At 39.1% G+C, this 12128-nt stretch overlaps 1 protein-coding gene across 3 annotated transcripts in view; it reads left to right on the forward strand.

The window, feature by feature from the left end:
• The window catches only part of LOC127563505 (guanylate-binding protein 4-like), a 54159-nt gene that overhangs the window by 9535 nt on the left and 32496 nt on the right, over nt 1-12128 (forward strand). For all 3 annotated transcript variants that reach the window (XM_052000032.1, XM_052000033.1, XM_052000034.1), the window contains 5 exons: nt 758-1020; nt 6768-7013; nt 8556-8836; nt 9659-9871; nt 10330-10432. In XM_052000032.1, the coding sequence (XP_051855992.1) occupies nt 758-1020; nt 6768-7013; nt 8556-8836; nt 9659-9871; nt 10330-10432 (1106 nt within the window). The remainder of the gene's footprint in view (nt 1-757; nt 1021-6767; nt 7014-8555; nt 8837-9658; nt 9872-10329; nt 10433-12128) is intronic.

Genomic DNA, 12128 nt, shown 5'->3' on the forward strand with positions numbered 1-12128 from the left:
CTCAGGGATTACCTGACCTTTACACTGAAGATTTATGTTGCTATCAACAATGATATACACACAGAGATAGCCATAAATCCCGAATGTATTCATAGTATTAATAATTGTTTATGATTATATTTATATTATACTTTATTAGAATGTGATCACACTGAGAACAGGGAATACATTCTATTGTTCAATTGTTCAGTCATGTCCAATGATTTGTGAGCCCAGGTGGGGTTTTCTTGGCAGAATTACTAGCATGCTTTTCCCATTTCCTTCTTCAGCAAAGGATGAAACTGATCTCAACAGGACTAAGTGGCTTGGCCAGGTCTCACCTCAGAGTCTGATGCAGATTTGAACTCAGGAAGATGAACCTCCCTGATTTCAAGTCTGATGCTCTATTCCTGTTTCCATCTTCCATTTATTTCTCTGGCCAGCACTTAGAACAGTCCTGATACAGAGTAAGCACTGAGTAAATGCTTCTTGACTGACTGGTTCAGGATAAGAGCTGGTGTTCAGGAAACAAGATAATATCTAATGTCTCAACACGTTAACTGAAGAATGCTGCAAGTTGATCAGGGATTCCATTGAAAAGCTCTTCCTTTACCCTTTTATATCAATGTTTGAACTCCATTAGTCAAGAACCACCCCCAGGAGGGGGAGAGAATGTCTGTAAGACTCAGTGAAGAGAAGAGAACAGAGTAAAAGGAGAAGCAGGACTGAGAAATGATGGTACAGGGGGGCATTGCTTTTTCCTTATCCATGACCTCAGATATGTAACAGAACTGACCAAGCTAATCAAGGTCAAATCCTCACCTAATGCTGCTAGAGAAGAGGAATCTGAAGAGTTTGTGGGCTTCTTCCCAGACTTTGTGTGGACAGTGCGGGACTTCACCCAGGAACTGAAGGCAGATGGATGCCCCATTACCTCAGATCAGTACCTGGAAAATGCCTTGAAGCTTAGTCACGATATGTCACCAAGGAGTTTGCCACTCCTACTCCCTTCTAATTCCCAGGGGGACAGAGAAATCACTGGTAAGTGTTTCTTTCAAGATTACATCTTTCTAAGGTCATCAGAGACCCTCTGGCTGCTGTCTAGCAGGGACACAGTTAAAACACAACAGAGCATTCAAGCAGGCAAGCTCAGGAACTTTATTCTCGTGGATTACATCCTACTCTAAGATCTCCTACACTCTCTTAGTTCCTTCTCTTACAGAACTCCAGGTGAGAAAGGGTGTAACTCCTCCCGCACTGAGCTTACCTTAGGTCCATGGGGTCACAGGCACAGCCAATCAGAGACAGAGACACTTTCCTTTCCTGACACGACTTCAGAGTGTTCAGGGTTCCTGCCAGAGTGGTCGGAATTCCCGCCTACAAAGGTGATCCCTGTTTACTCAACAGCCAGTCACATCCGGGTATCTCAAAGCTTACATCCTGTTTGTGCTACCCTGACCCTTCTTTGACCCTAACGATCCGCCTCTCTTTCCAAGCGGAACCACTCATCACATCAAGCTAACCTGGCATCAGCTCTAGTGCGCTTGATCCATGAGATTACCGAGTATCCTGCTCAAGGAGATAGGAAGCAACAGAGCAATAAACAAAGGCATGACAGTAAGAACTAGACTCAACAACTGCAACAAGCAGTCATGGGTAATGTGATGTTCAACTCATTCACTAGAGTCATGCTCAAGGAGATCAGATACCAAAGAGGCAGGATGTCAATGAGATGGGATGCCCCCATAGGAGGTCACAATTCTGGATTTACATTTGTAATACATACTTACATAAGGTGTCAATGATGTAGGGGGTCACAATTCTATAGTTACAATTATATACATACTTACAACATACATTGTATACATACATATACATCAGGGTGTCAATGAGGTAGGGGATCACAATTCTATAGTTACAATTGTATACCTACTTACATCATACATTGTATACATAGAGTGTCAATGAGGTAGGGGGTCACAAATTCTATAGTTACAATTATATACCTACTTACATCATACTTTGTATACATAGGGTGTCAATGAGGTATGGGGTCACAATTCTATAATTACAATTGTATACATCTTTTGAGAGAAAAAGTCAGAGAAAGGTGCACCTAAGCAAAGTCATGTCCTATAACTTTGCCTCAGTAACCTTGGCAGGTGGGCATGTGGGGTTTTCACCCATTCATTTAGAGGCATAGTCCAAAAATAGAAAACACAGGGCAAAGCCTCTCCCCAGGCCACCATATGAACAGGGAGTAGCCATGGGAGAAGCGCACAAGCCCATTGTCCATTTAACAGTCTCTGTGTACTGCATATCACCTAAGACAGTGCATTTCAGCTGCTACACTGGAGCTGTGGCTGCTGGCTCTGGTGTCACAGTCAGGAGGGACATTGTTCCATCAGCTTATGAAGGACTGCTGACATCTGGCTGATTCCTCTGGGCCATCACCTGTTCCTTCTCTTCTTGGTTCCCCAGGTCCCAGATGTTTCTGGTAGGGATCCACTCCTCACTTGCTGGGTCTGCATCTGGAATAAGAGCATATCTGGGACACCAGACCTTGACCAACTTGGGCCTTTCCAAATTCCATCTAACCCCTCCACATGATGTGGAGAGGGGGCTCTTGTCCTTGTTGGCCAATCTATTAGTTAACCGCACTTTCGGCATGTGCCAGAAGGGCATTGCTGGGGTAAGATCCAGGGAGTGTGAGAATTGTAAGTAATTGTATATATGTATCACTGCGTCTAAGCGGGCCTGCGTGAGTGCAGTGGAGGGTCTTGTAAACCCCAATCCTCCTTTTTCTTGCTTAGGCAGGAGAGTACGATTAATCCCTTCAACAATGGCTTGTCCTGTAGGGTTATAGGGGATGCTAGTGAAATGGGCAATGCCAAATTCAGTGCAAAATGACCTTAAAGCAGAAGATGTATATAAGCTGGTCCTTTATTTGTTTTATGTGCATGTAGGACTTCTGCAATGGAGAAGCAATGAGAAAGATGGCTGATTACATGCCTAACTGCTTCTCCTGATTGGAGTGAAGCCATGAGAAATTGAAAGAGTGTATCCATGGTTACGTGGATGCTGTGCCTTTTAAAATGAGTCACATGCATTTGCCTGGGCACTGGGTGACTCACAGAGGATTGGTCGCAGTATTGAGTGGAGCAGGATGAAAAGGAGCACAGGTAGTACAGCTGCAAACAATAGCTGCAGCTTATGCTTTAGAGACTCCATACAGCCTCCACAATGAGCGGGCAAATAAGTGAAACAAACCATGTGCCTTATGGGCAGGGGAATCAGTACAGGCTACACAAAGGATAAAGAAGGACATCAGCTACCTTAATTATCCTCAAATATGGGCCCGGTGCCATCAGCACGAGATCTAACATGCATGATAAAAAGAGGTGTGGCTCTGCTGTTCAATGCCTCATGCCTGATGAAGAAGATCAGTGATGGTGGAGCCCCTGTCATCTATATATGCATGTATATAGACTCTTCCCATTCCTGACACAACTTCAGAGTGTTCAGGGTTCCTGCCAGAGTGGTCAGAATTCCTGCCTACAAAAGTGGTCCTTGTTTACTCATAGCCAATCACATCTGGGTATCTCAAATCTTACATCCTGTTTCTGACCTTTCTTTGACCCTAACAATTAGTAAAGCTAATTTCCTAGAAATCAAGTTTCAACACATGTATTGCCATAATCAGTACAGGGGGAATTGACACCTAAATGTTTCTCTCCCCCCCCACACTTTTTTTTTTGAGCTTAAATATTTATTCCTTAAACTTAATCTTCTGAGTCCCAGGAACAAAGGAAAAGGAGGCTTAAAGTTATAAAAGTTATTAAGATTTTTGATGAGGGTCAGTTAATCTCATTTTTGCAGCTCCATAGTTTCATACTTTAGAGACCTATCTGAAGAAGGAGTATTCCCTGAGGTACCTGACTTTCCCCAATATTTATTAGCAGTTTATATTTTGTAAATTTTTTAAATGAGGGTGCTGCTTCCGAATGCCCTATAGTTGTTGGTAAGCATGGAATTTCAATAAAAGGGAATGATTTGATTTTAAGGATTATTTCCTTCAGTCCAAAGCAGAGACGGAGAGACTCTTGCTCTCTAGTAAAAGCATAGATCATTTTGATGAAAAGAGAAAAGCATATATTTGAGAGGCTAAGTGGTTCAACCAAAAGAAAAGAGGCATTTGGGATCAGAAGCCTTAGATGAAAATTTCTTCTTACAGCCCAGTTGAATTCTGGCCAATGGCTTTCAGCCTCAGTTTCCTCATCTTTAAGATTAAGAGTTTGGACTCCAAAATCTCTTTTAAAAAATGCCCCAAGAAATTAATGAAAAAAAATCAAATGAAGGTGGCCTAGCTGTCCTAGATCTAAAATTATATTATAAAGCAGCGGTTACCAAAACCATTTGGTATTGGCTAAGAAACAGACTAGTTGGTCAGGTTAGGTTCAAAGGACAAAACAGCCAATAACTTTAATAATCTAGTCTTTGACAAACCCAAAGACCCCAACTTTTGGGATAAGAACTCACTGTCTGACAAAAATTGCTGGGAAAATTGGAAACTAGTATGGCAGAAAGTAGGCATCAACCCACATTTAACACCGTACACCAAGATAAGATCAAAACGAATTCATGACCTAGCCATAAAGAATGATATTATAAATAAATTAGAAGAACATAGGGTAGTTTACCTCTCAGACCTGTGGAAGAAGAAGGAATTTGTGACCAAAGAAGAACTAGAGATCATTACTGATCATAAAAATTGAAAAATTTGATTACATCAAATTGAAAAGCTTTTGTACAAACAAAATTGATGTGGACAAAATTAGAAGGGAAGCAATAAACTGGGGAAACATTTTTGCAGTCAAAGGTTCTGATAAAGGCTTCATTTCCAAAATATATAAAGAATTGGCTCTAATTTATACAAAATCAAGCCATTCTCCAATTGATAAATGGTCAAAGAATATGAACAGACAATTCTTAGATGAAGAAATTGAAACTATTTCTAGCCATATGAAAAGATGCTCCAAGTCATTATTAATCAGAGAAATGCAAATTAAAATAACTTTGAGATACCACTACACACCTGTCAGATTGGCTAGAATGACAGGGAAAGATAATGCAGAATATTGGAGAAGATGTGGGAAAACTGGGACACTATTTCATTATTGGTGGAATTATAAATACATCCAATCATTCTGGAGAGCAATTTGGAACTATGCTCAAAAAATTATCAAACTGTACATACCCTTTGATCCAGCAGTGTTACTATCGGGCTTATATCCCAAAGAGATTTTAAAGAGGGGAAAGGGACCTGTATGTGCAAGAATGTTTGTGGCAACCCTCTTTGTGGTGGCTAGAAACTGGAAACTGAGCAGATACCCATCAATTGGAGAATAGCTGAATAAATTGTGGTATATGAATATTATGGAATATTATTGTTTTGTAAGAAATGACAGGATGATTTCAGAAAGGTCTGGAGAGATTTACATGAAGTGATACTGAATGAAATGAACAGGGCCAGAAGATTATTATATACTTCAAAACAATACTATATGATGATCAATTCTGATGTACGTAGCCCTCTTCTACAATGAGATGAACCAAATCAGCTCCAATAGAGCAGTAATGAACTGAACCAGCTATACCCAGCAAAAGAACTCTAGGAAATGACTATGAACCACTTCACAGAATTCCCAATCTCTCTATTTTTGTCCATCTGCAGTTTTGACTGCAGTACAGACTAATTGTACACTATTTCAAAGTCCAATTCTTTTTGTACAGCAAAATAACTGTTTGGACATGTATACATATATAGTATCTAACTTATACTTTAACATATTTAACATGTATTGGTCAACCTGCCATCTGGGGGATGCGGTGGAGAGAAGGAGGGGAAAAGTTGTAACAAAAGGTTTTGTTTGCAATTGTCAATGCTGAAAAATTACCTATGCATACAACTTGTAAATAAAAAGCTATAATAATAATAATAATAAATGCCCCAAGTTACTTCCTACAAGTGTGACCCTGGGAGAGTCACTTAACCCCAATTGCCTCAGCCAAAAAAAAAAGTCCAAGTATACATCCATTAGGTAGTAGGCTAGTTCCTCACCTTGATAATTCTAGAAAAAGACTGGGTATATCTCTCAAACATACCTTACTTATCCTAAAGGCTTCTGATTGACCATCACACGTTCCCATGCATCTCTGTGATTGCTCTTGTCACCTCTCTCCCTTTAACATGCTTCATAAAGCCTTATGTACCTAAAGATACAAATCTCTTATTGTGTCCTATCTTCATTGTGGGCTGGTAACTAACTTCCTGATGGAAAACTGGCAGGGATACTAATGCCACTGAAAATATCTTGAAATCACGTTTGACAATGAGTTCTTTCGATTCCATTTAACAAGCACTGATTAAAGATCTATTCTACCTGAGGGACTATGCTTATTGCTGGGCATAAGGGATAAAAATGCAATAGTTTCTCTCAAAAAGATTATGTGCTAGTGGAAGAAAACATGGAAAAGATAGGTGAATAAACAAATAGAATAACTGTAGGATGATGACCCAAAAGCTGTAGGGATTCGCAAGGCCCTTTCTTGGAGGTACTATAATACCAGATGCCTGCAGAGAGCTAAGGGTTTCAGGAGGAAAAGGCCAGAAGTGTCCTGGATGCATAAAAACTTTAATAAAGCAATTCCAAGGCTTAAACATGTTCCTCAGCTCTTTGTCCTAGGCATGTACCATTTACCTTGATCCCTGTTTTCCTATTTCTCAGATAAGAATGGCAGAGTTGAAATGGCCAACCTTTCACGAGAGTGTATCAGAAAATTCTTTCCAAAACGGAATTGTTTTATTTTTCACCGTCCAACAGAAGATAAGTCACTCTTGGCCTGTCTTCAACACGTCCCAGATAGACAACTGGAGCCTTCGTTCAGGAATCAGATAGACCGCTTTTGTTATTACATCTTATCCAATGCAAAACCCAAGACCCTTAGTGGGGTTATCATGATCAATGGAAGACGTAAGTTTCCTTAGCCCCACTGCATTCTTGATTGAAATTTGAGTTGGGTTCCTTGTCTCCTTATTCATGTGCAAATATTGTAAAATTTGTGTATTAATCCTCATAAGCATGAGTTTTTTTCTTCTTGTTAATTCATTTTCCAGTATCAAAATCTCTAGAAATATGTCTTCTGAGACCATGTCTGTGTTTTCTGATGGAGAGGAAATCTCCTTTAGATAATTGCTACAGGAGTAGAGCAAAGCAATGGTCTTCATTGTCCAAAGGAGAATCAAGTGTAGTTAGTAATTTATAACCAAGTGATTTGGATTTGTACTTCTGATCAAATTTCACAGCACATTTTTAAAAAGATGGTTTGTGAGCACAAAGAAAAGGAACCATATTAAACAAATTTCTTTGCAAGTCACTGTAACAGGTTTGATATGGATAGTAAGAATAGAGTCAACTTAGCATAGTCAAATTTCAAGAGATCATTTAACATACTGTCATGCTATGAAGATGAACAAAATCTAGATATAACATATGATGATATTGTGAGGTAGATTTAAAACCTATTGAATGACCCTTAAAATGAGCCAAATTGAAAGGAAGATTATATGGCCAAGGTTTAGGGCTTTAGGCCTTTCTCTCAGTGTCAAAGTTATAGAACACACAAATGGAATGATAATCCAATGTGGAGATGGCCTGAAGATCAAAGGAACAACTAATACATTAAATGAAATCCAATGCTGTCTGGGAAAGCTAAGTCAATGATGCTAAATGGATAATGAATCCTTGCAAAAGAAATGCAAAGTTTTCCATTTGGCTATAAAAACGTCTGTAAGTAGAAGACAGGAAAGACATGGATAGACAACAGTTCTTGGGGAAAAGATCTGGATGATTCCATCAATTATAAGTTTACTATAATTACATAGTCTGAAATGCAAAATTATTCAAGAATTTATTGTTGAGAATAGTGAAGTACTTCTTCCCCCGACATTGTCTAGCTCTATGTACTATAATTACATAGTCTGAAATGCAAAATTATTCAAGAATTTATTGTTGAGAATAGTGAAGTACTTCTTCCCCCGACATTGTCTAGCTTCATGTAGACAACAGCTGGTATTTGGTGTTCATTTCTGGCCAGAACATTTTAGGAAACATATAGGCAAGATCAAATATTGCCAGAGCAAGAGAACTAGAATCAGGGAAAGGATGGAAATTCCCACAAGAATAAACCCAAGGAAGAACGCTTGGACCCATTCCCCTTGATGAAAGGTCAAAATTAGCAGAAATGAGAAGAATTGGCCAAATGGCATATGTAGGCTTGATAAATAATTGACACTTCCAAACCTTTTAAATCATTAAAAAACATTCGAAGAGGCTGAATTGAGTTGTCACACTCTTCCCTTTAGTCAAAATTGTCTAGTTGTGATGAGAACCTACTTCCTAAGATTATTTTCAAAGATTTTTGGCTAGACATGAGTTCTCCTAGATGACTGAAATGTGCACTACATTGAATGATGGTTCTTTTCCCATTATGTTCTCCTTTTTCTTGTATAACAGGGTTGGGAAAGTTGCTGGAGACCTACGTGAGGGCAATCTCTAGTGGTGACGTTCCCTGCCTGGAGAATGCAGTGTTGTCTTTGGCTCAGACTGAGAACCCAGCTGCTGTGCAAAAAGCTGCAAAGCACTATATGAAACAGATGGCCCTGAAGGTGGACTTACCCACAGAAACTTTCTGGGACCTGCTAAGTGTGCATACAGAGTGTGAGAAGGAAGCTCTCTCAATTTTCATGAAGCATTCTTTCAAGGATGAGAACCTGAAGTATCAGAATGAACTGGTGGTTTGTTCTTGTTGTCATTTACCTTTCTCTTACCTCTCTTTTTTGATTAAATACAGAGACTGATCAGTCTCTTTCCAATTATTTTGACCTTGGGGCCTGTCTCCCTTGCTCATGAGAGAAGAGCCTGGTCTCTCCAGAGAGCTAGAGACATGAAGGCCTAAATCTCACTTGCTATGAAAAAATGTTCCCTCCTTGTGCCTCATTGAAATGCATTTTTAGAAGGCAAAATCCCCCCTACTCTCACATTTGCTGACTAGCTGGCATCTGAGGGCTCTCAGAGCACCCTGGAATTTTTCTCAAGAGCAGATTCAGTCATCTCCACACACATTCTGACCCTACCATCCTCAGCTTCCTTGTAGCAGTTTCTGCTGTCAGCCCACATGTCTGCTCTGTCTTACTTAACTTTGCAGCACTTATTTGGACCAATCCAAAGAGAGAACCATTAGGATAGGCTTTCAGGACTGGCAAGGACATGGAGGATCATTTGATGTAATCCCTTATTGTGGAGAATGAGGTCTGGGTTCCAGACAAGACAAGTGACTTGTCCACTGAGACCAAGCTATGGAGTAGCAGAGTTAAAACCAGATTCCAGGTCTCCAGACTTCCAGGCCAGAGTTTGGTTTTTGTTCTACCCCATCTTGCTGGAAAATGAGCAGGTAGACATCTCCATGGTTTCTTTAGCCATTCACTCCCTTCACAATGAAATAGAGCATTTAAAACACTTTGTTAACCTTTGAGGCATCATGTCAATCATTTTCTATTATTATTACTACTATTAACATCTCATCATTTTCTCTGTTTGTCTTTCTGTTTCATTGGCAGCAAATCTTGGAAACCAAGAAGGAAAGTTTCATACATCAAAATGAAGAACTATCAACCGAATACTGTCAAACTCAGCTTGAGTACCTCTTACAGTCCCTGAGAGAAGCCATTTCTAAAGGCACCTTCTCTGTGCCAGGGGGTTACAATCGTTTTAAGAAAAAAAGAGAAGAGATAATAAACAATTATTATCAAATGCCCAGGAAAGGACTAAAGGTGGGGAAAGAAGGTTAGGAATGGTAACATTACAAGGAGGGGTCCATTGTTTGCACTGGGAATTGGAGCAGTGGCTGACTCCTAGCAATGACTTTCAGGAGGAGAAAGTGTAGAGCCCCAGAGGATTTTTAGTTCACATCTCAGCTGGAAGTTCTTGAAAGAAATCCCTTCTACTAGCCTGGAGAATAAGTTATTTAGGAAGCTGGGCCTTAAGAGGTCCTAAAAGGCCAGGCCTACTGCAGGCTGCCCGGACTTCCTTATGGCCTGGCTTTTTGTTACTCTGACAAGTGTTTAGTCTCTTGAGATCATCATGTATCCAAATCTTTTCAATACTTTTTGAGAAAAAGAATACTCTAGCCTATACAGCAGACACTGCTCCTACCCCAGAGAGTACATCCTTCCCAGGAACTGATGTGGTCTGAGGAAGATTATGTGTCTTTACTTACATGTTTGTCCAGGCAGATGAGGCCCTCCAAATGTTTCTACAGTCATTGGCAGTGACAGAAGATTACATCCTGCAGATAGATCAAGCTCTCACTGAACAAGAGAAGGCCCTGGAAGGTATAAGAAACTGTGCTGGGCGATCATCTAATCATGCAGGGATTATAATGGGTTTGGGCCCTCCCCAGTGGCTTCAGTGGGACAGGGAGACTTTTGTGAAACCCTTATTCTTTTTTTTCTACTTTCTCAGTTCCTACTGGAGTTTTAACAGCAACTATGATTATGACTATAAATTGCAGCAAGTTATAGAATGCTACTCTCCCAGACATTGTCAGCTGTTGTTCTCTGGTTTTAATCAAGAAAAGAGAAATTTAAAAATTGCCATCCTTTTCTCATAGTAAGTTTACATTCTGAGTTCAGGCAAAAATGTCATCCTTCTCCTCAATGATTTTGAGGCAAATGACAGACAAAATGATTAAGGAAACAAAGATTCAAATTTTTGAACAGATGGATGTATATTAAGCAATGCACGCCAACTACTCCCTACATTGGGATCAGACCTTTCATCAGCTTTGTCACTGGATCCAAAATACAGGGTTCTATATATTATATATTAAATTTCTATTCTATATATAAAAATTAAAATTTAAAATTTAAATTAAAAATAATCAAATAATATCAATTAATTAAATGGAAAGAATTAAATATTATGTAATCTGGTTTCAAATTAGTTGAAAAGATTGCACACTTTTCCAATGAAAATCCCAGAAATCAGAAAAGAAAACATCCTATTACTTTTAAAATATTTCTCAACAATCAAAGCAACATGGAAAAAGTACCTGATTGATCAGGAAGGGATATTATTAGACCAAAAATACAGGTAACTTGAGAGGGACAATTGTAAGAAAATTCATGTACCCAAATATTTTAAGTACTTTTTAAGAAAGAGAATACTCTAGCCTATAGAGCAGACACTGCTCCTGCCCCAGAGAGTATATCTATTTTTAAATCTATATCTCTATATACAACTATATAATACAGTAATTATGTAATTATAATTATATAGGCAACCCTATAATACAGTAATTCCAACAACTGAATAAATTTTTCTCACTTTCAGAATTTGGACAAGATCAAAAATAGAATAGAAATTAAATTGAGTTGGTTCTAGCACTGGGGCACAGTGTCAAGTTAGTGAGGAGCACTCATTTCTTACATTCAAGCCTTTGTGCTTCTAATTACCTCAGTTTCCTTGACTTTTAATGACTTCCTATTACCTCTAAGATCATATATGAACTCCTCCATTTAACATATAAAGTCCAACACAAATTGACCTTTTGCTACTTGTTGTTGTTGTTGTCATATAATTTGTTCTTCCCTTTGCCTGCTGTTTTAGCACCATTTTCCTCCTATTCTTGCAGGGCCCAGACACACCAAGCCATCTCTCTTCTCTAGGCCTTTCCACTAGCCATTAATGCTCTGAAAACATTGCCTCTCACCTAATCTTAACTCCCCCAGTTAAATCAGTTAAATTCCACTTCCTTCAAAAGGCCTTTCCTCATCCCTTCCACTGTTAATGTGATTTTCCACCTTCCCATTCATATTGCCTCCTCCTCATTATTATATTTCTTGGATCTACATAATGATTTCAAAGTAGATTCTTCCATTAGAATATCATCTTCTTCCAGGCAAAAATTGTTTTTACTTCTTTTTGTCTGGCAAGTGGTTATCACAGGGCCTAGGAAGCACTTATTAAAGCTTTATTCACTAACTAACAGGAGATGAATACTTATTTTACTTATTTAATCTCATGCTT

Source organism: Antechinus flavipes, chromosome 4, assembly GCF_016432865.1.
Source record: "Antechinus flavipes isolate AdamAnt ecotype Samford, QLD, Australia chromosome 4, AdamAnt_v2, whole genome shotgun sequence".
NCBI classification, from domain to species: Eukaryota; Metazoa; Chordata; class Mammalia; order Dasyuromorphia; family Dasyuridae; genus Antechinus; species Antechinus flavipes.